General features: G+C 37.4%; 1 protein-coding gene across 4 annotated transcripts in view; it reads right to left on the reverse strand.

The window, feature by feature from the left end:
- The window catches only part of CNTN3 (contactin 3), a 333,748-nt gene that overhangs the window by 11,749 nt on the left and 294,677 nt on the right, over window positions 1-27,322 (reverse strand). For 2 of the 4 annotated variants that reach the window (XM_027585016.1, XM_027585015.2), the window contains exons 14-20: window positions 23,317-23,434; window positions 22,356-22,514; window positions 22,107-22,256; window positions 20,571-20,641; window positions 19,345-19,579; window positions 16,981-17,096; window positions 4,583-4,766 (exon numbers count right to left, since the gene is read on the reverse strand). In XM_027585016.1, the coding sequence (XP_027440817.1) occupies window positions 4,583-4,766; window positions 16,981-17,096; window positions 19,345-19,579; window positions 20,571-20,641; window positions 22,107-22,256; window positions 22,356-22,514; window positions 23,317-23,434 (1,033 nt within the window). The remainder of the gene's footprint in view (window positions 1-4,582; window positions 4,767-16,980; window positions 17,097-19,344; window positions 19,580-20,570; window positions 20,642-22,106; window positions 22,257-22,355; window positions 22,515-23,316; window positions 23,435-27,322) is intronic. The other 2 variants (XM_027585017.2, XM_027585018.2) reach the window with 2 other exon arrangements.

Here is a 27,322-nt window from a genome sequence, read left to right on the forward strand (position 1 = left end):
TTTAATATTATTCTGTTTTCTCAAGTGGACATACATGTATAATTATCACGAAGAAAAAAGAAATTATATCCCCTTGCTCCGGGGTAAGGTCTGGACATGTGATTCAGGCCAGTCCAGGGAAGGTTTTCTATCAACTGGTCATAACAACTGGCTCTGGGATGAGCCAAGAAGAGCCATAGCTCTGGAGTTATCAGAAAGGAGTGGTCCACTTTTCCCAGGGTGTTTAGTTGACAGAAACAAGCCTTAAGGTGCAAATAGCAATACTTCTACCCTGAAAAGGGAACATGGTAAGAATGATGCCACCTTGGAACAGAGCCAAGAGATGTTTGTTCAACATCTGTTATTGGGCACCAATTATGATTACTTCAATACTGGAGACAGAGCTCTGAGGACAGAGTTATGATCAAAGTGGGTAAAATCTCTGCCCTAAAGGACTTTGTCTTCCAGTCAAAGCAGGCTGGAGAGACAACAATCAAATAAATGAGGACAAATTATAAAATGTGTGGTAGCCGTCAGTGCTCTACCCAAGAACAAAGCAGAGAAGGAGATAGAGTGTCAGGAGATGAGGGATGCACTTTTAAACATGGCGGGCGGGTGGCACTGAACTGATATTTGAGCAAAGATCTCAAAGAAATTAGAAAGAAAGCCACTGGATGCCTGGAGGAGCTTTCTGACTAGAAGGAACAGCAAATGCAGAGGCCCTGAAGTGACAGTGGAATGAGCGAAGAGGAAAATAGCAGGAAATAAGTCAGAGGAGGATTTGGAGGATGGATATAAAGCCTTGTTGAGCATTATAAGGATTTAGTATTTATCTGAAATGAGATGAAATGGGACATCCTGAGCATCACTGTGGCCTATTGGAGATAAGGGTGGAAAGAGGGTGAACAGGAAGGGGTCACTGCTCCGATCCATGTGAGGGATGTTCCAGCTTGCATCAGGATGACAGCAGTGATAGCAGTAAGATGTGGTAGATTCTTGCAGAAGTCAGATTCTGAATCAGTTGTTGGGCATGAGAGAAAGAGAAGAGTTGAGGGTGATTCCAAGATTTTTGGCCTGAGCAACTGAAATATTGGGATTTAATTTACTGAGATGGGGAGTTGTAGAAGGGACAGGTTTTAAATGGGGTAGATGGAGTAGTCAAGAACTTAGTTTTAGAAATATTCAGTTTGAGGTCTAATTAGATGAATCTTGAGGATGTTGGTTGAGTGCTAAATCCACCCATACTGAAAGCCAGAATCACCACTTGACTTTTTAGTTATACAAAGCAGAATATTTGCCCTACAAATTCTTTCTTGCAATCTCTGAACATAAAATTCTCAATATGTTTCCTTTTAGAAGCCAACAAATTTCATCATTTACATGTCATCTGCAATTTTTCCTCATCAGTGCCTTTAGATACAAGCTGTTCTTAAGAGTTAGCTCTCCTTGGGTTGCAAGTAACAGAGATCCATTTTAGATTACTTAAAGAGGCTAATTAGAGTTTAACTCAGAAATGCTTCCAAAAAACACAAGTATTTGGATATCAAAAATTAAGTGTTTAATGGAAGCTACAGTATTTAACTTGAGAATCCTTGTATTTTACATTAATCAAAAATAATCACCCAAGATCTGTATTGATATAAAGGCCTGCATACTAAATTCCCTGATTACAACGAGTCCATGAAACTTGCACATTTGAAGCAAGATGGTAGAAGACTATATATAGTAAGTGTTTTGAATTCACAATGTTCAGTCCAGAGGAAGTATATTTGATTAATAATAGTCCTCCAGGCTGGCCTGCTTTAGATTTCATTCATCCATTTAGCTACCCACTCAGTATTTAACAAGTGGTTTGTAGCACCTTGCTCGGCACTAGGGCCGGATGAACAAGACACAGAAGGATTCTTTCCCCATAAAGTTTACAATCCAGAGGGGAAAACAGATAGCAAGCAAATAATAAAGGTGTTATTTTAATTCTTTATGTCTGAAGCATGATGATAATTCTCTTTATAGAGATAAGCACAAAAACCTTGCCAAAATTCTTAAATAGGATTTGAAGCTAAATCCATGTCAAAGGTTAGGATGACTATTAAGATTTGCCAGTAACAGTAATAATAACAGCTTTAAAGGATTCTGTTTTACTTGCATTTTGGTATCTTTAAGGAAAAATTATTAACATAAAATTGAAAATTTAACACATGCTTTTTATTCTAATCTTAGAATAATTAAGGATTTCTATGATCTGTATGAATTTCCCACCCAACACAGGAAATTTTTCCCTAATAACACCTACAGATCAACATGCAGACTCCAAATGAATTGCAGAAATAGGAATGTATCACTTTCAGAGGGATTTTATTCAATTGTTGGAATTCCCATCAGACGACAGCTCTGTGAGCAAAGGTGTCCTGTCTATCTTTGATCACCTTACCCACGTCCTAAGCATGGAGCAAAAATCCCATAAATGTTGGGTGTTGAATGAGACATGGATATTCTTATTATATGGTTGAAAGAGAGGACAGCACAATTAAGACTATGTGAGATTTGGATGCCTATCCTGCTACTTAGTCTGTGATCTCAGGGAAGTTAAATAACCTCCATATGCCTCAGCATCCTCATCTCTACAGTGAGGCTACCAGCAGCTTCCAAGTCATGGTGTTGTGAGAACTGAGAATCAGTACATGAAAAATATACTTAGAAGAGTAACTGCAAATTGCTCAGTTAGTGTCAGCCATTAAAATCACAATCGCCATCATTACTGTTGCAAATTTCTACTTTGGATTGGGTGTTTATATGCTACACCTAAATCATAAAAATTTCTTTTTAAAATTTTATTTCATTCATTGTACATTATCATAATATTCCTATTATTTGTCCTTTCCTCTTGTCTTACCAATTTGCTAAGTTCTTCACTGATTCCATGATGATGTCACACGGTCTTTTACAAACATAATTTTCTAGCAAGTAATCACATCAATTATTAAGTCAGAGGAAAGAGCCAGATAAACTTGTTTGCATATATTCTCGCAATAGAATTTTTGATTGATGTGTGCTTTGCATATATAGTGATGTATATTTAAATCTTACTAATTCAGAATTGTTATTGAGAATACCAAACATATTTAGCGAGAAGTTCTAAACACAGAATATTTTCAGTTTAAGTATTTCCAAGCCCACATACTCCTTAGTCTAACCCCCACCATGTATTAGGAGTAAGAGGTTGGGTCAGGCTTCCCCTAATATCTGATGAAGGACAATACTGAATTATTACATGAGTTGGTTACTTGTAAATGTATGCTACTGAAGATTTATAATGGTTTGTTGCTAAACCTTTGCTCTGCAATTTCATTATACTAGTAAATTGGTAATCAAGTTCTCTTTTATACAGATAATACAAAGATGAACGTGAACTTCACTGATCAAATTAACACTGGCTAACTAAAATCTAAAGTAGTAGAATTATGTTTTATGTATGTTTTAACTTATCCACAAAGCTAGCCAATGATATTCGATTTTATATTATTGGTATTCTTAGCAATTTTATCTAACAAATGTTAGATAAATTTCTTATAAAAATTTGGGAATTATATACGGATATAGAAATGCATTATAGAAATCATTATGAAGCCAGTTGAGCAAATTTTTTACTGAGTTAATAAACTTTGCAAACAAGAAGAAAAATAATTTTCTGTAAATAAAAGTAATGCATTATTGTGTTAAAAGTACTTCATCCTTCATGGCCATTTTCCTTACCTGTACAATGTTAAAAATATTGATAGCTACCTCCTGTGGTAGTTAGGAAGTTTAATTATGGGAATGCATGTAAAGCACTTGGGACATAGAATGTTCTCAATTGCTATTAGCTATAATGATGATAATGACAAGGACAATTCAAATGGTTACATTGCAAGAAGTTACTAACACAATACAATGATTAAAAATATAGCTGTGCTATCAGTTTAATTGAAATATATGCAGGAGACTATGGAACTGCAAATCACTGATTTTCCTGTAATGTAACTCAAAGCCAAGTTATGTACATCTCATAACTGCTGTTGTGAATTTCCCTGTGAATACATAGCTAACAAAGACTCAGCTTTCAAGGCAACTGACATCTCTGGTCAGATTTTTAAATATATTAGTATATTCATGGGGACCAACATCTTCTGATGGTAATCTTTTAATGCACATTGGCATCTTTTAAATAAGGCAGGAAAGAAAAAAAAGAAGAAAATGACTCTTGACTCTCTGGTGTGAAATTTAACTTATTCACATGTACCAGAAATCCTCAAGCTTTGGGGAATTAAAAAAACATGAAAATAAACTTTCATTTATCACATTTTAAAAGAAAAATGGATAGACTTGACTCAACACCCCACACTAAAGTTTTTCAAAAGGTACACATTGATTTTCACATGGGGTTTCTATCTAAAAATTTGGGGATATCACGAAGACAAAGATATGTGTGACTCGGAGTTTACAAAGGTTTGGGATTGGATTTGTAACATTCAGTGGGCTTACTGAGTTGGGCTGTCCATTCTAAATGATAAAGAAGGCTACCAGAAACTACTTCCTTGCCTTTCAAAAAATTGAATCTACGTACGAGTTTTCTTTGTAGTTGCATTCACTGTGGTGCTAAAGGGCCCAGCACCAGCGCTGTTGTAAGCCCGGACAGCTGTGTAATATGCCAGATTACTCTTCAAGCCCCGGAGTCTGGCTGAAGTCTCATTTCCCGCCACTTTCACTTTGCTTGATGATTCTTCTTCTCCATTATTCCAGTAACGTACCTGGTCAACAGAAAAACATAAAAGATGCAAAAGGTTGACACAAACAGTACCACCCCTTGCATTAAGTGATTTTCATTAAGATGAGTACTATAATATTCATTAAGACACAATAAATGTTCATTAAGGACCTACTATGTGCTAGGTATTCTATTAGATTCTGTGCCACAGGAGAAAAGGGACTCCAGGAAGAGACAGAAAATAAACCAGATAAAGAAGCAAGATAAAGTCAAAGAGAGTAAGTGCTAAATACTACTAGACTATAGTTTATAAAAGGAAAATGAGGGTGAAATCTGCAAATTTCATAGAGCAAGTTGCTCCCCCTTCTCAGGCCCAAGCTCAACTCCAGAATGCTGGCAGGCCCAAGCTCAACTCCAGAATACTGGCAGGTCTGCTTCACCTCCACTGGATGGTGGAGGTTCCCTCTGGGAAGAAAGGGAACTGTTAGAGAAAAGACTATCAAAGAGCCAGCTGGCCACTGGATTGTCCTCCAGTGATGGCCAGGTGTCAACAAGCCCACCTGTGCATGCAGGACTGCTGAAGAGAAAAGGAAAGCAGTTAACACAGTTAAATTTAAGTTATGTTAACATGTTTTATTTGTACGTCATTATACTGAATTGTGCAAAATGATCTGAGATGTTATATAAAGATAAATGCATAGGGAGTATAAAGTATAAAAATAGGTTAATGAGAATATTTAATAAAAAAAGAAAGAAGGGTAGGAAAAATCCAATAAAAATACGTGTTTCCCATCTCCAATTTATGCTGTAAAGTTCTGCTATGCTTTGCTAGAACGTTTGGATTATCCACAAAGTAAAAGCAAAACTAATGTGAACAGCAACAGCAATAAGACCACCAAATGGTTCAGGAAAAGTACAAGCATTCCTCATGCTGAGACCCAATATCACCATTTAATCATGTAAAGCAGAGGCCAGGCACTTAGCATAAATATGTAATGCAGACTGAGTACATATTTTTTGCTTTCATAAAGAAATACACATGCTCTCTCCTGTATTTCTTGCAACATGTGCCCTTTCTGACTTTCATTTATCTTCTACTGCTAGCAAAATATGAAAACCGAAGACCATTTCTATAATCTGTGTAAGTCAACAGCTGTTCGAGCACATGAAAATGGCAGGTGTCCTTAGCCATCAGAGTCGTGAAGGCAATAGACACTTATGGGGACTATGGCAAAATAGATAGCCAAGTTCCATCTTAGTAAGGGAGCCACTACTTGGCTCTACTAAGGGAAGGTGGATCCCGTGTTTACAGGTCTTTTGTTTTTTTAAAATTTATTCATTTATTTGAGAGAGAGAGAGAGAATTGCAAGCAGACTCCCTGCTGAGTATGGACTCCCCCCCCCCACCAAGGTACAGCTCGATCCCCTGACCCTGAGTTCATGACCAAAGCTGAAATCGAGTTGGACACTTGACCGACTGAGCCACCCAGGTGCCCCTTTTGTTTATTTTAATTTTTTTTAAGAAGAGGAGAAACCTTTATTTTAATGTGAAATGGCCCACATTTAGAGTTGGCTCAATTTTCTTAAAGACATTGTGTGGTCCAAATGAAACTTGTTTATGAGCTGCTTTAGGGTAACCAGTTTCAGTCCCCCGAGAAAAATCCACTAGAACTTGTTTTTTGAAAAAAAAATGAGTAACTATAAAATTCTTTAGTTAAAAAAATTAGTAGCAAAGTATAAATCTCAGATTTTTCAATGATCCTAAATGAGCACACTAATATTGTACTAGAACAGTATTTTCCCTATATATGTGTATGTATGTGTGTATATGTGTATATGTATGTTTGTACATGTTTGTGTTTTTATTTATATTTGCATTCATATTTATATTTACATATAGGACCCCTCAAATTCATAGAAAATGCTGTGTCCATGTATATGTGTATGTGCATTTCTCTTGGAAAAGAGTTATTAATTTTTATATAAACCTCAAAAGAAGGATATGGACCCGAATGATCAGGACTAACTTGAATATGTAGTTTCAACACCTTTAAAGCACTGAATTAACACTGAAACTTGGTGACATTTTAGCAAAAAAAAAAAAAATCCACATATCTTAGGGAACCCATTATAAAAGAAAACCACATAGATTTTATTCATTAATTAAAGATAACATATAAAATTGTCTTTTATAAAGCCATAGACAAGTAAATTGTTAATGGATACTAAAAACTGGTACACATTACAAATTCAACAACTGTAAACACTAGGTAGTGTTAAGTTTAGAAGACTCCAAAATGGTAAGAACATTCCCTGCCTTTGAAAGCGTTATCCACTTATTAATTAAGAATGACACATAATCAATAATTTGAATAACATGTTACAGACAGTCTGAAACTTGCTGTCTGTAGCATAGATTGGGGAAAGAAATCAACTAATTATGAGCTACTGAAACCCTTACTTAACAGATGGGACAGCAGAGGCACCTAGGAATTAAGTATCTCAATCAGGGCCATCCTGTCATACACACTGGTCTCTGCTTATGGGCCATTCTTCTTCTGATATGTCAAACTGCCTCAATTTAAGTTGCCTAAGAAAGTGTTCCTCAGGTGACTGACTTAAGAAATGAAAATAATTTTTAATAGGCATTAGGAATATCTCTTATAGATTTATTTATAAAAAGTACTTAAGGTTCTTGATAGCAGTATTCTTCTAAAGTACTCCATGTACCAGAACCAGAGATTTATTTTTATATCTTAGTTGCTGACACGTATTAGAAATATTTAGACCATAGTGAAAATCTGTGCCAAACTGGAATGGGATATTCATTGGAATTGATTATGTAATCTCCTTACAAAACTTTACTTAAAAAACTGAATAAATATGCATACAACTCAAACCTAAAAAAACAAGGCACTGCATTAATATTCCCAATTTCTATGAGTAGAATTTCTATGAGTAGAAATTATGACCTATAAAATTTTGCTCAAAAATATTTAATAAGGGTAAAAGGTAAATAGTATTTTTTTTAAGGAGGGAAAATTAAAAAAAAAGTAAAAGCAGAAAAATAAAGGACGGAAAGGTCAAGAATGAAATAAAGACAAAGACCATATTTTCCCCTCAGTTGTGTTTGGCTTTAAATGGTAAAAGTCCTGTACCTGAGAAGACAGACCATAAGTCCATGCTAATTTGGATTTTATAGACACAACCACAATGCAAGAAGAAGAAAGGAACAGCATCTAGACTGAAGGAAAACCTCTGCAAATATAATTGTGCAAAGTGTGCTAACTACACCTCAAAAAAAGGATAGAGAATATATATATATATATATATATATATATATATATATATATATATATATTTGTATAACATTTGGTGGAAAAGAGTTAATATAACAATGACAGACTGTGAAAGTTGTATCTACTAAAGATGAGCAGAGAAAAATATTACAAAATACATAAAGAACCTCCCTAATAAGAAAGAAAGTTCGCAGACTCGGTAGTGGGAGCCTAGCTACAAGATACTGATCTGAAGTGGATCTTGAAATAAGTATATTTAAAATGTCCAAATTCACCAAAGAAGGGACTGAATCTATGTTGCCAAGAATAGAAGATTAAACAAACAAAAGAAAACTGGATGGATTTGAAAAATATCAGAAAAATACAGTATTAACAAATAAAGTCAGTGACAGAATTAAGTTGAAGACTACATGACTGAAAAGAGAATTAATAAATCCACAACATGGAGACAAAAATAAAAGTTATGAAAACAATTAAGAGATACCAAAGATCAAATGAGAAGTTCCAACCAGAGTTCCAGGAGAGATGAAGGAAAAGGCAACAATAAAAGAGAACATGTCTGGGAATTTTCCAGAACTGAATACACACATTTTTAAGTAGTAAATTCTGAGCTGGGGTGGGCGGTGCAGGTAAATCCCCTGCAAAGGAGCCAGTGGTAAGAATAACTGTGGCTCTCAACATTTTTCCATCACCATATACCTGAGAGTTATAGCCCATCCTCTGGAATAGCGGTGTGTCACTGTGCCTTGGTTTGCGGGTATGGAGTGTGTACCTGTGAAGTGAGACAGCTGTGCTTCTTGGCATGGCAGACAGCAGAAGGGGCAGATGCCAAGCCCTGGTGACACACCTGAGGCAGTGTCTGTCTTGATCCTCACCATGTAGCTCTACCATCCACAGCAAAGCCTGCACATACTAAGCACTCAGTATTGGCGAGTTCTTAAATGACTTAACAAATGCAGTCTAAAATGCCTCCTTCCTTTCCACCACAGAGATTCACAGATCCCCAAACCCTTGGAATCTCCTTTTGAATGCTAATGAGCTATCTGGTGGCTTCAGGCTCTTGGATAGCTTTAAAATGGGGGCTGGTTGCCAAGGGAACCAACCTTATAATAAATAGAGTGTGGGAACTTTCAGCCCCACCTCCTGACCAGGGACTAGAGGTTGGGTTAGTTAGGTTAACTAATGATCATTGATTTAATCAGTCACGCCTTTATAGTGAGGCCTCCATAAAAAGCCCTAACTGAAGGTTCTGGATTGGTGAACACACTAAGCTGTTGGGAGGGTACAGATCCTGGATAGGGCATGAAAGCTCCATGTGAGCCTCTTTCTTTTTTTTTTAATTATTTTCTTAAATTTGAAAAAAAGTCTTAAACTTTCAGAAATGTAAATACAATACAGGAAGACTATTTTGGGTAACAGTTTGAGCATAAGTTGCTATGTGACTTCATCACTCTGGAAGTTTCAGTGCAGGTATCCTATAATCCAGGGCATTCTCCCACATCACCCCAATACAAACAAAATCAGGAGATTGACACTGATACACTGTCGCCAAATAATCCTTAGGCCTCATCAACAAAGATCCAGTTCATCATCACATTTTTACTTAGTTTCTGTGTTCCTTTAGTTTTCTTCAAACTGGGACAATTTCTCAGTCTTACCTTGACTTATATCACTTGCCTTTTATCAATGATTGAAGTGTAGAGGATACTTTGTAGAATGTCACATCGTTGGTTGGCTTGATGTTGCTTCGAGGGTATATTTAGTTTATATATCTTTGGCAAGGATATCACTAAAGTGATGCTGTGTTCTTTTTATTTTGTTTTCTTTTTGTTTGATACTATCGTGTCACACAATTTAAGTTTGTCCTGTTTTTGGAAATTTTTAAATTTTTTTTATTGTTATGTTAATCACCATACATTACATCATTAGTTCTTGATGTAGTGTTCCATGATTCATTGTTTGCGCATAACACCCAGTGCTCCACGCAGAATGTGCCCTCCTTAAAAACCCATCACCAGGCTAACCCATCCCCCCACACCCCTCCCCTCTAGAACCCTCAGTTTGTTTTTCAGAGTCCATCGTCTCTCATGGTTCATCTGCCCCTCCGACTTACTCCCCTTCATTCTTCCCCTCCTGCTATCTTCTTCTTTTTCTTTTTTCTTAACATATCTTGCATTATTTGTTTCAGAAGTACAGATCTGTGATTCAACAGTCTTGCACAATTCACAGCGCCCATGTGAGCCTCTTTCTACAGACCATGTCTTACACAGCTCTTCCATTTGGCTGTTACTGAGTTGTATCCCTCATAATAAATGTATAATAGTTAAGTAAAGCAATTTCCTGAGTTCTGTGAGCTGTACTAGCAAGATCTCAAACCCAAGGAGGAGGTTGCGGGAACCCCTGATTTACAGCCTATCAGAAGTACAGGAGGCCTGGCGTCTGAAGTGTGTGTGTGTGTGGGGGGGGTAGGTGGGGGGGTAGGGGACTGGCAGTCCTGTGGACTAAGCCCTTAATTTGTGGTATCTGAAACTAACTCTAGGTTTATGATGTCAGAACTGAACTCAATTTTAGGACCCAACGGGTGTAGGAGAATTGGTCAGTGTAGAGAAAAAAACCCCACATATTTGGTGTAAGAAGTGTTGGGTGGATACAGCAGAGAGGAAGATTTTTTTTCCTTTTATTCACCAAGCTAAGTACTCAAGTCCTAATATTCTGTGCATCTATGAAACATTGGAACTCCCAATTTCTTGATAATATAATTATTTTTCTTCAGGAACATAAAACCATATCACAAGCCAATATATTGTCATCTGGATAAGTAAACAGAAACAAACTCGAGGAATGTCAGGATTTAAAATGCTATCTCTGTTTCTGCAAGTAATTTGGTTATTCCGAAAACTAATGTCCCTGCTATGAGGAGTCCTTAATATCACTGCACATGAGATTTCACTTAATTAAAACTTAACACAGAATGCAATTTCTAAGAGTAATGTATTGAAAAATGGCACTTTTTCTTTTTTTAGCCATTAAAGTACAGGTATTAAGTCAGAAATACTATTTTAGTAGACTAAAATAATTTTGTTTATACTTAAAGATTTTCAGAGAGACAAATATTTCAACTTAGCTTCAAACATATCTAGATAAATACAAGGCAGGCAAAAATGCATTCAATAGTGTCTTGGAAGGCAAGTCTGGATTTATCTTCTATTCTTCTTTACTTGGCTCTCAGTCATTGGAGGGCTGACCCGTATGCTACCTGACCCTGGCCCTCTGGCTTCTCACTGGATTTGGCCAATAGAAGACAGGAGATGGGAGTGTGGGAGGAGAGGCTACAGTATTTATTCCCCTGGATCCCTCAGTGCTGGGACACAGTTTGCTAGGGACTACCTTTGCCTAACAAAGAACATACACACACAACACAACGCAACCACACACAGCTCCCTTTGAGCAACCCTCGGCCACACAGTTGTTTAACTACTCTCTCTAGCATAAACAATCCTTCCTCTGAGCCAAAAGTCTGCATTTCATTCACTCGAATTCATTTTTGCCTGTTTCCTATTTGTTTAAATGTATCTCAATTGTTTCTACCCAATTTTCCTAAGTTACATTTGACTCATTCCAGAATGAAGTTAATTCTTTGCCTGATAGTATGGAATTAGACTTAATGTATATTTCTTTTTTTTTTTTTCAGTAGAATTTTCACACTCTCAAAAAATTACTTAAATATATGACATCTTTTCCTGTTGTAATTAAAATGTTAGAAACCAAGCACATTCGGTAGAGCTGTTTAGAACAGGAGTCTGGACTAAGGTATCAGTGAAGTTAATAGGCATTATTTCTGGTTATGCTTCCTTCTCACGCATTTAAAAAAGTCTACTAAGTTTCCCCCAAATGTGCTAATCTATATTATTTTACAATTGTAGACTTTTGTTTCAATCCCTTATCAAGGTCATTCTCCCCAGTTTTATTTTTTCAAGACACATACTGGCTTTAAGAAATTGATGGTAGATACCATGCTATAGCTTGGAGCTTTTGTTCTTCTGGCACCTGCTACCCATGAACTTAAACGCTTTGCATCTTCTTTATCATGTCTGTATCTCTTGTTCCTATCCAAAGGGCACAAGAAAAGATCTGAGCCTGAGTGTTATGGCTTAGCAGATGAAATAAACTGGAGCCCAGGGAAATGAGCTCCTCAACTACTACTTGGTCAAATCAGAAAGAAAATTAGTCTAGATGCTAATGATGATGTGTGCTCAGCATGCCACGTGGCACACGATCAACCCTTACTGAGATGAAAGAAAAGCAGGAGCTATTAACAATTTTAAAGCCATATTGGGGAAACTGCAACCCAGAAAGTTAGCTACACGACTGGTAATTAAACACTCTGCTAAGTCATTTTTTTCCATGTTAGTGTTTCAATCATTATTGAACCTAAGAAAATATGTATTTTTATCTTCATGTAATTATATAAAATATTTCTTAAGATTCTCCAAATTAGCACATCTTTCTCTTAGCTTGTTTTCTTTCTCTTCCTATTTAACAAGCACTTGGGAAAGAAATTTTCACTAGCTGTTTCCTTTCAACACTGTATTCATGCTACATTTGGATGTTAGGTTTGCTGCTCTTTATACAGACAGGCAAGACGCGATGCACTCTAACCCACAATTAATGTCAAGGTAAGTCCCATTTTCTCTTGGCCTCTCTCATCTTTTTGCCTCCTACCCCAATGGCAACACACCAGCACCAACAGAAACAATAGTCACTGAGTCATTCACTTAGATTGTGCTAAGTGTTTCTATATTTCTTCACTGCTTTTCAAATTTTTCCTTCCAAAGAAATCTTATCCCAGTGACCGATACTCAAAACAGAGAAGAGCCCAAGTCTCTTCGGGCTGTTTTGACAGAAGCTGCTTTATCTCATTTTATTCTCCAATGATGCAGTGTATTATTTACTATTATCATCTTTATTTTAACTGAGCTTTGGAGAGCTTTAATAACTTGCTCAAGGCCACACAGCAGTAAGATAGTGGAGTCAAAATTGCATTTATTCAATCAACACATAGTTTTTTGCATGCCTCCTGTGCGCTAGATAGGACTCCTGGCACTTGGCATACATCACGGAATAAACAAGCAGACTTCCCAGTCCCTGGTGGAACTTATCCTCTATCCTAGTGGAGTTGAATGCAAGTCTGTTTAAGTCTAAGATGGTGTGGACTTAATAAGATACTATCTTGGCTCTCTTTGGATTCTTTGGTTTTCTCTTTCATTCAATCGCTTTCCTGACATGGACAAAAGAGGTATAACTCAGCTTTCTTATAGAATATTTTATCAGCTTACATTTATATATTGCAAAATTAACATCTATCTGCCCTCATGCTGCCAAAAAATTGCCAGCAACTGCTAACTTTGCTGTGGTGCTTTGAAACCCACAAAGCCCATTTATGTATATTCTCTTGTTTCTTTCTCTTAACTATTTCACAAACTATAACCAGCTCTCAAATTACGATCCTGTCTTGTGGTTTGTAAAGGACAACGTTATTAATGGGGATGTGCATCTCAGTCTACTGTCTGAGGCATGCAAAATGTGTTTATTTTCTTTAAGTTAATTTGATTTACCACTGAGTTTCATATCCTGCTCAGCTAATGGGAAATTCAACCTCAGTCACTGCTGGGGCGCCCATTCCCAAAATCTTGCCAAGAAAACTTAATATTACATTGATTTGATCCTTTTAGTTCCGGATCATGCTTGGAGAATGGGAAATCACTGATCATTGCTGAACATGGGAAATAGATCTGTCCCCTCCTGTGGTCTTACCACCAACATGGATACTGCCAGGTAGAAAGGTGTGGGACCCCAAGATTTTGTAAGTCTTGGATCTCTGCTTCCACCAAGGTCACCTGAAATTTCTCTTCTATTTTTCCTCAGTGGCATTTTCTTTCTTCTTACCCTCCAGGATACATGGAACTAGCTCCTTAAGGGCTTGAATTTTGCAAACAGATCTAGGAAGAAAGGGCTCTTGCAGGCAACTCCTCTTGACAACCATCATAAACTCTCTTGAGGCAGAGAGGCTTAGAGTTGAAGAATTGCTTGAGGATATTTACTGGGGAGAATTTTATAAATTAATACTTCAACAATTCTTTTGAGATATGGCCTGCAATTAGGGACTGTTGACTATTATGAGCCAGAGACTGTGAGAAGCACATTAAGTGTCTAATATCATTCAGTACTCCCCATATCCTAATAAGGTTAGGCCAATTACTGCCCCATTCTGCAGGTGTGGAAAACGAGGCTCATAAAGTTGATGTGACTTTTCCTGCACAGCCAGTGATTGGCAGTCAAGATGCTGGGCAGGTCTGAGCTCAGAACTACTTCCCTTTACATCTCCTTCCATCCCACTTACCTTTCTCGACAATGCCATTTCTCTAATCATTGAGGAGCTAATAGGGGTTGCCCACCACATTTTGCTGCTTATATTATTAAAGGAACTTTCCAATTAAATGTTCTTGGCTTCTTTTCAGGTGCTGATCAAGGCAGTCTGTGGTGTTTGTGTGGTGTTTTACTTCAAGTCTGGACAGCTCTGTCCCTGGTCAAGTTTCTCTGTGTCAGGCTCTGTGTTTCCTGTATTGAAAGTGTGGGAAGACATTTCCCTATGGATACCTACTAAAAATCTACATTAAGAAGACCCACTCCTAGATATTTGAGTTCAGTGAGTCCAGGGAGGGCTCTGGGGGTTTATCTTTAGCAAAATTTCAGGTAATTGTGGTGAAGGTAGTCCACTGCACCACTTGGAGGACCACTGCTCTAGCCTATCTTTTCTCTACTTTATCATTAATATTTATTCAAGTCAATGTTTGGTTACCAGGAACAGAAACTCTCTAAATTCAATTATAAAGGGAGTTTACTGGAAAGGAGGGAAAGGTGACATTATGAAAAAGAATACTAGCGAGTCTACTTGAGAATTGGATAATTGTCAAAGAGCTATTCTATTTTGTTTGCTGTCTCTACGGCTCCAAGGGTCCTTGTCTCCTCCATTCATTGGAGTTGTATGAGGGTACATCTGCTCAAGCAGACAAGCTTTGTCCCGCTTGCCCATGGCCTTAACTTGAGAAGCCTGAACCGAGTCCTATATTCAACATACCGCTGCATTACACTCAGTAATTACAATCTCTATATTGTTTAGTTCGACATATCAAACAAGAATCTGACTAGCTCAGCTTAACTATCCATAGATCAGGTGGCCACCCTGGTGTCATAGTTGGAGGTTATGTAGGCAAGTGGAGGGGTATATGGTCCTGTGTTGCAAATGTGCCGATGTGCGCCTACCACTGAATCAGGAATTACAAGCATGAGGGAAGGTTCTTAAAAAGATGGCTGAGGGTGGGGGTGAAATCAGAACCATGACTCTTACAATATCACTGTCAGGGAAGTCTTCTTAAGACTTTACTTTTGGGGCATCTGGGTGGCTTAGTTGTTTAAGTGTTTGACTCTTGATTTTGGCTCAGTTCATGATCTCAGGGTCCTGAGATGGAGCCCCACATTGGGCTCTGTGCTCAGCGGGGAGTCTGCTTGAGGATTCTCTTTCTCCCTCTCCCTTTGCCCCTCCCCCTACTCTCTCTCTAGGAAATAAATACATAAATCTTAAAAAAAAAAAAAAGACTTTTACTTTTTATCTTGCCAGTTCTTAGCTCAACTGCTTCCAGTTCTAACTGCTCTCTAATAAACATGGGGCCGAGTCAGAACAGTTCTCAATATTCAAGGCCATCTGTGACCTGGCTCTCCTGTGTCTACCTGCAGTCATCCTCCTACAGGAACCTTCTTCAGCAGGTAGGTCTCCTCTCCTTCTACTCCTCCAACATGCCATGCTTAAACTAGGATTTTCCATTTTCTCTGTTTGCTTACTTTTCCTTTAAAGTCCCATTAAGCCTATGAAAACTTTCAAGATTGCTCATCCGTCTCGACCATTCAAACATTTCCTATGTCACCTATTCTGATCTTCGTTACATTTGGTCCTGTGCCACCCTGTTTCAGATCTCTCATCTTATTTCTCCAAACAGAGTTCTCTGAAGGCAAGAATTAGGTCACAGACTGAAGGCAAGAATTAAGTTATAGACAGGTATCTTCTCAAGAGCCTAAAAGAGAATCACACAATGTAATGAGGCCACCAAGAAAGTGAGACAAAGAGCTGGAGGAAAATGATTTCCTGTTGGCATAAATATCCTTTGAACTTAAATATTATAGGTCAATCTCACTTTTATTTTTCAGTCAATCCATCTAAAAGATTTGGTCCATCTGATATATGATTTCCTTCCATTTTACTGCTTTCTCTTTTCTTTTTTTAAAATTTTATTTATCCAGTTGAGACACAGAGATACAGAGAGAGAGAGAGCACTGAGCAGGGGGACAGGCAGGGGGAGAGGGAACAGACTCCCCACTGAGCCAGGAGCCTGATGTGGGCCTCGATCCCAGGACCGGGATCATGACCGAGCCGAAGGCAGATGCTTAACCATCTGAGCCACCCAGGTGCCCCCTTTTCTTTGTTTTTTAATTAAACACTTATTTAATTAAACACTTATTAAATAAATAATAAAAATCAAGAGAATCAAATAAAAAAATCAAGAGAATCTCAAGCAGACTCCATGCCAAGCATGGAGTCCAACGTGGGGCTTGATCCCACAACCCTAAGATCACGACCCAACCTGAAACCAAGAGTCCGAAGTCCACCTGACTGTGCCACTCAGGCACTCCACTGTTTTTTCTTTTCTATCCCAAGTTATTTTCATTCAGCTTGTTAAGTTAAACTCAATAACCACTGATAATTACATGGGACCTGTGCTGGTAAAATTTCAACAAAAGTCAGACTTTAGTTTAGATGTCATTGTTAAAAAGAATTTTAAATGAAAGGAGACAAGGTACCATGGCAACATACATACACAGTCTAATTAGTTTTAAAAGAAATTACCTCATAGCCAAGTAAATGTCCATTGCTTAACTTCCAAGGAATGGTATTCCATGACACTTCAATTTCTGAGGAAGATAGGCTATTTGCAGACACTTGAGACGGAGCTATTGTAGGCTCTGTTTGGCAAAAGAAAGTGAAATACAATTATTATTTTGGTAGTTAATTTAAAAATCTATTGAAGCTCTTATTTTCAAAAAAGCATTTTAACATATTTGAAAATCTAAAAAAATAGTTTATCAAAACATGTGAAAACATAAACCATGTCTTGATCTATTTCCATGCCTTAGGAGTAGATGGGCTTCTCCTTGCTAAACAGCTAAAGAAAGCTCTTCTTTCCTCTGCTGCACTTTTTTCTTAGTATCTTTTCTTCCCTTCTTTTCCTCTGTTCTCTCCACCAGGTCCTTATTTCTCTCCTCTTCATCCCACATCTCATGCTTGGGCACTCCAATGCCCATAAACACTGCCTATTTATTTGTTTGTTTGTTTGTTTAATTTTATATTGCTAAACAAAGTCATGCTCTACAGACTTCATTTATTCAATAAGCATTTAGTTAGTGCCTTCTGTATCCAAGGCCCATAAGGGGGGCACACTTCAATGAGATGGAGCAACTTCCAGGAGTTTACTGTTTTGAAGGAGTAGACAGACATGCACAGAACTTATTACACAACAAATATCCCTTTGTAATAAACAACTCTTAGCTTGAGGGACTGACAGTGATTCTCCTCTCTCAGGGGCACAGCTCTGAGCAGGGACTTCCCCTCCAATAAGCATTTCTGTGTTAAATGATCCCCCTTTTGGGCCGTGCTGACTGATAGTGAGGCAGAGTCTTGGGCCAAGGAAGGGCCTATTAGATTTTCTCTCCTGAGAATTCGAAACTTGGTTTGGATAGATGAGGAGTACTTGAGGCCAGTCCTGGCACCCTAGAGAGGCAGATAGTTTCTGAGGTCCCAGAGCTTTTCTTATTAATGATCTTTATGAGGTATGCTGTTTAAATCTCCCTTTGATTCAGTAAGTCCTAGTATATTTCCAACAAATCCTTCACTTTTGCATAGATAAGTCAAATCTCTTTCTGATGTCTGGAACAGAAAGACCTTTACTTAACTCATCAGTGGTGGCAAGAATAGTTAATAGGAGGAGGAAGGTGCAGGGGGAGAGAGGGTAAAAGCCTGTGGTTGTCTCTCCCTCCAACCTCCAGCCCTCCCAGTCCCAGATGCACAGGGTAGGTGGTGTCTAAAAACTCCCTGGTTAACTGCCATCCTTCCTCAGACCCGTGCCCTTGTAATGAAAATCCTTGGCTACTACCGGAAATGGTGTCTGGCTATGAATATGAAGGCTCTTTTTTTGCAAAGGTTTTTATACCAGTTTATTTTTCTCTCAGAACTCCGTAGAAAAAAAGAGGATAAGAATAGTGTCTGGGGTAATAAAAAATTGAGTCATCTTATTATTTTAGACATGACAAGTGTGGATGACTTTCTGAAATTTACTACAAGGTCTTAGGGTAGAGAAGACACTTGAAATCACATTTCATGAGTTCAGAATGGTTAAGAGCCAAGGCTTTGGGTTAAAATACTTGCTTGGTAAGTCTGTATGGAGCTTGGCAATGTCTTTCATTAAACTTCCATTTTCTTATGTATAAATGGGCCATAATAATAGTACCCACATGTAATTCCTCCTTAGAAAATCCAAATGAGATAAAATCTGGTGATGGTAAGCATTCAACACATGTTAGCTCTTGCCATTCTTATTAAGTAGAACCCCATGTGATAGCCAGTATTCAGCTGCCTTTGTCCTATAAAATGGCAATTTCATATGATTCTCCTAGTAATCATATTTTTTAAAGAGATACCATAGTTGGGGCAGGTGTAAAAGAAAGGCAGAGAGATGGCATGGGTCCACAGTGGAGTATGTCTGAATGTATGCTGGCTGGAACTGGTATATCACATCGTTAAGCTGTACATGGCACACCTCTTCATGTCATACTTCTGGCCTTCCTCTCCATTCTGCTAACGTTCTATTCTCAGGTCATAGGAAACACCGTAAGAATTGAGATTAGGGCATTTCCAAGAGAATAGCTTCATCTTATGCCCAAAAGAAGAAGCCTGTGCTATGCCCTGCTTCCTAAGCTGGAATTCAGAATGTATTCCTCATCCACAGATTGTAACCAAGAGTTACATCCTCTGGCTAGCTACTCAGTCTTGTACTTCAAGTCGGCATGGTTGATGTTTATTACCTGGACTGTGAATCTGTGACTTCAGTCATTATAAGAAATTTATCTGAAGTCAAAAAGAACTTCCAGATCAGTTTTGGAAGCATTAGTGGCTTATTAGGTTGGAATAGATACACAATCCACATGGTCTCTATACCTTCTTCAGCAGAGAACACTGTTGTCACCGGGCTAAATGGTCCTTCACCTTTGTTATTATAAACACCCACTTTAACTTCATACAGTGAAAATGGCATGATGCTTTCATTCCTAAAGACATATCTTGGGGTATCAGGAGATGTGACCACTGTCTGGATCCAGTTGGTAACTCCAAGAGGGCGGAAGGCAACAACATAACCAAAACCTTCACCGTTCTGTAGTTCTTCGGGAACTGGCTACAAAGGCAAGACATATTAAATCACCCTTACACATGAGGGCAAGGCAAAAATAAATAGAGCTCTAATCCTTAGTCTTTTGCAAAACCCATCAAATAACAATCAACATAGTATTAAGAGGTTATATTAAAAAAGGAGAAAAAAGGCCAGTGGCAAGTCAGCTGCTTTTAAAGAGACATATGCCACTCTTTCATAGCCATCCAGATAACTAACTGGAATTTTCTAAAGTTATTCAGATTTTTTGAGCATCCTGTAGCCGCTATCTGAGTTATGTATCATAATATATACTTTTAGTTGAATATACCTCATCTCTTGAGTCAAATAAAAATCATCTAACCCCTAATGTTGGCTTTATGGAAAGAAATTACCCGTTGATCTGATGATTAAGTACAAAGGAGTAAAACTATAAAAAAAGAAAGTAAAAACAATGTATTAAGGTCAAAGCTGTATTTAGATCATGTCAAAAATTCCTACTGCACTCCATCATGATCTCTTAACTTTCTATTTTTCCAACAACATCTTCAAATAACACAGCCAATTCTCATGCTTTCTGACTGTAAATGTGTTAATTACAATTTTTTCTAATTACAACATAAAGCAAGAGCTGACAGCGTGGCCAGGAAGCAAGCACCTGCTGGAATCAGTGGGTGTGCATCATCAGCGGGGTTACAGCTGCATGGAAAGCCATGAGGACAGCCTGAGAGCAAACAGCCAGGACTTGACTCTCACCCCTATGTTTACCAGCCAAATGACCCTGAGCAAATTATTTAATATTCTCTAAGCCTTAGTGTTTTCATCTGTAAAATGTTGCAAGAGTGAAACTGAAAAAAAAACAAAACAAACCAAAAAAACAACAGTGCTAGAAAAAATGATTAGCATAGAGTGAGCTACTAGTACTACTACCACCACCAATAACACTACCAGCACCACGCAGGAGGCCATGATGGGAAGAGCAAACCCCGCAGGGGGAGGGTGCTGTCGAGACACTTACATCCCAAGTTATCACCAGCTCAGACCGGCTTCCACCTCCTCCACTGACTTCTGAAGGAGGCACTTCCGGAACTGTGTAGGTCAGACAGACAGAGATAAAACCCTATTTGCATTTGGTAACATTTATCTGAAAGAAGATTCAATGTTGCTTATTTCTAATGTCTGAAGTAATTTGATCACTGGCACATCATACACGTGTGTGTGTGTGTGTGTGTGTGTCTGTATCTGGATTATGTGAAACATGCGTGCTATATATATATATATACATATATATCTTTGATGAGCTCATCAAATAATTTATATTTGCATGAAATTATCATAGACTCACAATATCTCAAACAATAAGAAAAAATGACTCAGTATAGAGGTCAATACAACAAGGGAAAGTGATTCACTGGGGATGATGGGAAATGAATCCAGCACGAACATTCCACAGTAGAGATATAACTGCCGTACCGACATTGGCTTTACCTAAAAAAATGACCTAGACTCAATTCCTCAAATCTTGTTATGAGGTATTCTTTATAAACCTCACATGGGCATCAGATGCCTTGCTTATACTGAGAACTTTATGCTTAGTCATTTCTATGACACAACTACAATAGAAGTCTTTGTTCCCAGCTGTATCCACCATATCTAGGAAATGCTGAGCACACAGTAGATACTCCATAAATATGTGCTGTATGAATAAATAAATGGACTACAAAGATTGGCATGGTTCCCCTATTTCTCACAATTCCTGCCATAAATATCACATGCATTGTCCTGAGTAAAAAAGCATCATTAAAATTACTGAAATGTATTCCATGACTTCTGTTTTGGCTCAGTTCTTAAAGTAATACACTAGCTATACTTCAAACATCATTTTAATTAATATTAATCAATCTTACAGATTCTGAAAAGGAACGTCTATAGATCCTCTCAGATGCCCCAGTAATGTGACATTATGTACACTTCCTAAGTTTCAGTTTCAATGTTAGGATATTTTTAGAATTGTAAAAACAGTCTTAAAGGTAGTATTAATAGTTGCCTGAAACATAAAATTTTAACAATGATTCTCTCTTAATCTAATAGTTGAGGGGTCAAAATATTCCTAATCATCAGTCGCTTGAGCTCATTCATGGAGCTTGGTGGTGAAATGAGATTTCCTGGCAGCAGAACTCCCAAATGTAATTATCCTACCAATTTGTCAATGCTTGTTATAAATGAAAACAGCACTTCCCCTGTTAACAGGGTGACTGTGTCAGATAGTAATTATAACCTTAAGTGACAAAAACATATTCACTCAACATGCACTAATGAACGCTGATGATGGACTGAACTTCTGGAAATGTCGCATTACATCAGAATCACTTACACGAGTGTCTTTTGACAAATGCCATATGGCCAGTTCTGCCATTAGGTAGGTCAGAAAATTGCAACAATGGATTATTGAGGTTAATCCCCTGTTGGCCTGGAGACCAAGATCGAGAGAAATGGAAGTACACACCCAGGGAAACCTACTAACCCATTTTACTCAGAAAACAAAAACACTAACCTGCCTCTTCAGTTCTTACTTTTTCTGAGGGTAAACTGGGTTCTCCACCTCCGATTTTGTTACTGGCTACAACCCGAAATTCGTATTCCACCCATGGATTTAACTCGACTACAGTAGCTGTGTGTGTTTTCCCATCAATGACCTCAGGCACTAAAAAGGAATATATCAGAGAAGTAACAGTCTGCAGGTCTTAGCACTGACTTAAAATCCATTTATATGTACTGATGGTATTTGACTCTTCCCCTTTACCTGTTGTGGCAGTCTGCCAACCCACGGAGAAAGGTGTCCTCGCCTGGACAGAATAGGATATAACTGGGCTATGGTTATCTGTACCTTCTTTCCAAGAGAGTTGGGCTGTGGTATCTGTAATTTCATCTACCTTCACATTTTCTGGTGGTCCAGGTGAACCTAAGGAAGGCAAAAACGCAAACGGTGGGCAGCAATTCCGTAAATATCATCTTCTACCCAAGTGAAGAATGTCACATGATCACTGTAATACTGACAACTGATCGTAATTTCAAAAAAACTTAGGGAAAAAGGGCATTTCCCTAGCAATAAAACTACCACGTTTTCTTTTTGACATTTCTGCTGTTAGATATTCAATCTGGATGAGAGTCAGTGATTTCAACATCATAGTATTCTAGGGTTGCAAATGATGCCCACTTTTTGAGGGTTTCTGCACCCTTCCAAATACAACATCGTTTACTTTTGGCATGATGCCTTTTCCTTTAATCTACCGGTACAACTCTGTAGTTCCCAGTTTTCTATCTAGAACTGTTTTAGTCTATCACGCACTCTGGTCATTTTTCAGCTCAGTAGCAAATCAGTACCTTGGACAGTAACTCAGATTGGCAAATTCTCTCAGGCATTCTGGATGATCCTGGTTTTGTGTACACACTACACATATACACACTATCACTATTCTCTTTCATATTAAACACTATCGCTGCATTAATGACATGCTCAAAAATACATCAGCTTGGCAGCAGCTGTGAAATACTTATTACAGTGAGAGGTATTCGAAGGGCAAATTCTTATCAACATAGTCTCTGGTCTGTTTGGAGGGGGGCATCAAATCAATAACATAACTCACATGCTCACATGTGGTCTGACGGTTTTTCCTCCAGTAAGGAATGATCAGTGAAGATGTACGATTATTAAAAAACAAAAACAAAACAAAACAAAAAACCACTGAGGCATTAATGTCTACCTCTTACGATGAGGTCGGCAGCAGACGAAACACTGTCCACCCCCGTCTGCACCATACACACATATTTTCCACTGTGTTTCAGCTGAATGTTTCTGATCATTAAATCACCAGATGAACTCTGTTGGAAAAAACAGGTAATGAGAACACTGTCATTTTGAAAAAGGAAGAATCTTGAAGGCTGTAGCCAACATCATTGGGATGAAACCCATATTTAGAGAGAAGACCAAGGAGGTTCACGACTGTAGATTGCTACGGTGGAATGTATGGAAATAAAAACAAGTTAAAAACCATATGTGCTTGCACACATAGATTGCTGTAGCTAAATAAACGACAAGCTTTCCCCTGGGCATTTATGGCTTCAAAAATAAATAAGGGCAGAGATTATGGTCTCTTTACTTCCACTAGGGTGACACTTCTTTTTGTATCCACTGCTCAGCACTGGCTCAACTCTTCTCTCTGGTTCTAACCTGTATGCAATTATCTGCCTGAAAAGAGGAGGGAAGCATTTAGGTATCTGGTGGGAGATAAATATACAGGACAAGAAGATTACCATGGTTGAAACACTTTTCTGAACACACTGATGCTTCAAAAGCCTAAAGCTGTTTAATTCTTTCACTGCAGAATTTAGGAACAGTCAGTATGAACCCCTCAAATAAGAAGAAATTACAACACTTTAAACCCTAAAAGTAACAGCTGTCCATAAAGACATTTGCTGGCATCCTCTAGCATCAATTAATGGAGCAAATGTATTTCTAAAAGCTCAACTTCAAATGGTCCGCATTTTAAAAGAATATAAAATCATGTTCATAAAATTATTTACTGCAGGCCAGTTCCATGCATTAGTAAAAATATGGATAAAAATAAAATGATTTGGGAAGCAAAGCTCTTTGAAAATGATCACTGACTGAAACACCTCTAAATGGTACACAAGAGGAAGCAATAGTGTTTATCTTATTAATTAAAAAGATAGTTTTATTCTTGGGTTTTCCTAGTATTTTTTGAAAGATGGATTCTACTATCTGGCTTTTAGGTAATTTCCTAAGATCTCCTACAGGGTAATTCCTTAAATATTGCTTCCTAGGCTTTGGATTCTGAATGGGCTATATATTCTCTGTTGGTCAGATTGTGTGGCTTTTGCCTGAATGTCTTGAGTACTGGGAGAAAGCAGATGGGAGGTGATTGATGGCTGTAATTAAATGATAATCCAAAAACTGTTAAGTTTGCACATTTTACTTTCATCAAGTTGAACTTTTTTCTTTCCCTCCCTCTCTTTTCTCCTCAGGGTTATTTAGAAATTTATCCCCAGGACGAAACTTTCAATGCTTGCTGACCTTTAGAAACTCTTCCGGTTTTATGAGTTCCATATACTCACAGGAGGTTGATTATCATTTCTATAGAAATCTCTTATTTTCAGGGAAGTAAGAACTGTTACTATTAAATTCCATCAAGGCATTGGGTGAGTTATAATTCTTCCCTAGGTTTATTTGCTTATTTTGAAAGCAGTTCGGTAAAAGAAAATTGGAACTGGATTTTCTTTATGTCCTTAGACACATAAATACATCTTTTAGGCACACTGGCTGGTTATATTTGTTGAAAGAATAAGGAAGAGACAGATACTGGATGTGTCATTTCCTTTCACTTATGGTATGGGTGGGTGAAGAGGGGAAAAAACTTAGATCGTATCAAAACCAAACCACCTTCCTGAAGAAATGTAGTTAGGCTCACCATTAGGGGAAATATAATTTTTAATTATCTATTTACAATGTAGAGTGAAAGAAGGAAGCAATTAAGTAAGACATGTAGACAGTAGGAACCACTGATTTTTTTTCAGCACTAACATGAAGTTGAGTAGATTAATACATAAATGGAAAATAAAATTTAGCAAAATTTAGAAAGGATGCTCTCTTTGTCTCTTTCAATAAAACATATTTGTATTGTTTTGAAAGAAGAAATGCTTCTTTCAAATATTGTATTGAAAGAAGAAATGCTTCTTCTTTCTTACTGTATCTATTCTTTTAATGGGTCAGTATACAGAGTTAAGATTCACCTTAACAAAAGTTCACTGAGTGCTTGCCATGTTAGGTTCACTCCAGGATAGAGAAGTATCTAAAATATGGTCTCTGCCCTCTAGAATATAAGTAAACCCAAGTCAGGGTAACAGATATATACATGTGAAGCAAGCTATTTTTATAAGTTTCGAAAGCTTATTTAATGAAGGTTAAATAAATTTGCATGGCACAGACCATTTGTAGATAACTTCAGAATAAATGAGAAAATTTCAAGTCCTGCTGAGGATGTGGAGCAACTGGAACTTGTTATACTAACAGGAGTATAGATTAGTAGGATCATTCTGGAAAACTATTTAGACGTATCCACTAAGGCAGGACATATGTATAATCTATGACCCAGCAATTCCACTATTTATACACCCTACAGAGATGTATGTATATTCTCACCAAAGACATTTACAAGAATATTTGTAGAAGCGCTACCCATAATAGCTAAAAAAGAGAAACAAACTAATCACTGTCACAATGAAGTAGATGAATTACTGGAACACTCATTTAAGGAAATATTATTAGACCATGCAAATGAACTAATGGTAACTATAGGTCAACATGGCTGCCTCAAATTCAAAGATGTGAACTGGATAGCAAAGAGCACATTACAGTAATCTATTGTATCACAAGCATGGATTATGGTTGCCTTTCAAAGGATGGGTAGTACTATGATGAAACACCATGAGGACTTCTGGGATAAAGGTCATGTTGTTTCCTGATTTCGGTGCTGGATACTTGAGTGTGTTCAATTTGTAAATATTCATTGAGTCATACACTTATGATCTGTGCATCTTTTGGGTAGAATATAATGGTTCTTAAAATGCAGTTATTGTTACATACAGCTATATGTTTAAATGTTCCACATTAAATAGGACCACAAGCTAGTATTATAATCAAATAACATAATTATAATTCTAAACTCCAAATTCTTTCACACGAATGAAACATTTACTACTAATAATTTAAGTAATTATGCTATTAATTAGAATATCCTATTTCTTATCAAGATGTAACTGAATATTTCAGACATTAAAAAAAGATAAAAAAGGAAAGGAATTCCCAAGGTAAGTTTCATTTATATTCCCATCCCCATCAATTTTTCATTGTTAACGGTTACAGTATAGTTAATTGCTGATTAACTGTGATAAAGGCGAGAGAAGAGGTGTATCAGAAAAACACAAGTAAAATTAGTATACTGTAACTCAGTAAAGCTGAAAAAATTTGTCAAAATGTGGTAAAGCAGTAATCAATAGATTATTTCTCAACAGGTTTATCAATAAAATTGCATCCATTATTTAGATATATTTAGATTCAAATAAAACATTTTTAGGAACACTATTAATTCTTTGAATAACAAATAGATTGTAGATTGTTATCTATTAATTTAATTTGTTAGTATTTCTTTGTATTGTTTTCCTAAACTCTCCTCCTCCCCCTCTGCCCCCTTCCCTCAAATACAGGGTATCAGAACTGGGCAGAGGTAGAGTCAAAGCTTCATTTTTTTTTTTTTTTTGACATCTCCCATCCCTATTTACCTTAATATCTCCCTCTCAAAGGACAACAGTGCAATTTCCAGTCTTTCCCTTTTCAATGCCACTGATCAGAGATTTACTCAGAAATGGAGCTTTTAGTAGTGGGACAGGCCTATTCTGATGGCTTACACTGGAGTTTAAGAAGCAGGAGACATTTCCCTAAGCTACACGAATTTCAGATCTTTGTGAAATGTCCTATCTTTTAAAAATAAGATAATTCATTTAAAACTATCTCTTAAGCATCCACCTGTACTTTAGTCTCTGGGGATACAATGGTGAAAAAAACAACAGTCCATATGTTCATGGAGTTTACAGTTGAAAGACAGATTAACCATATGACTACAACAAATCAATGTAAAATTATACTGTAATAATGCAAGTTTAAAGTACATAGAGCAATCTATGATTTTCTGG

The sequence above is a fragment of the Zalophus californianus genome, chromosome 1 (genome assembly GCF_009762305.2).
Source record: "Zalophus californianus isolate mZalCal1 chromosome 1, mZalCal1.pri.v2, whole genome shotgun sequence".
Lineage (NCBI taxonomy): Eukaryota > Metazoa > Chordata > Mammalia > Carnivora > Otariidae > Zalophus > Zalophus californianus.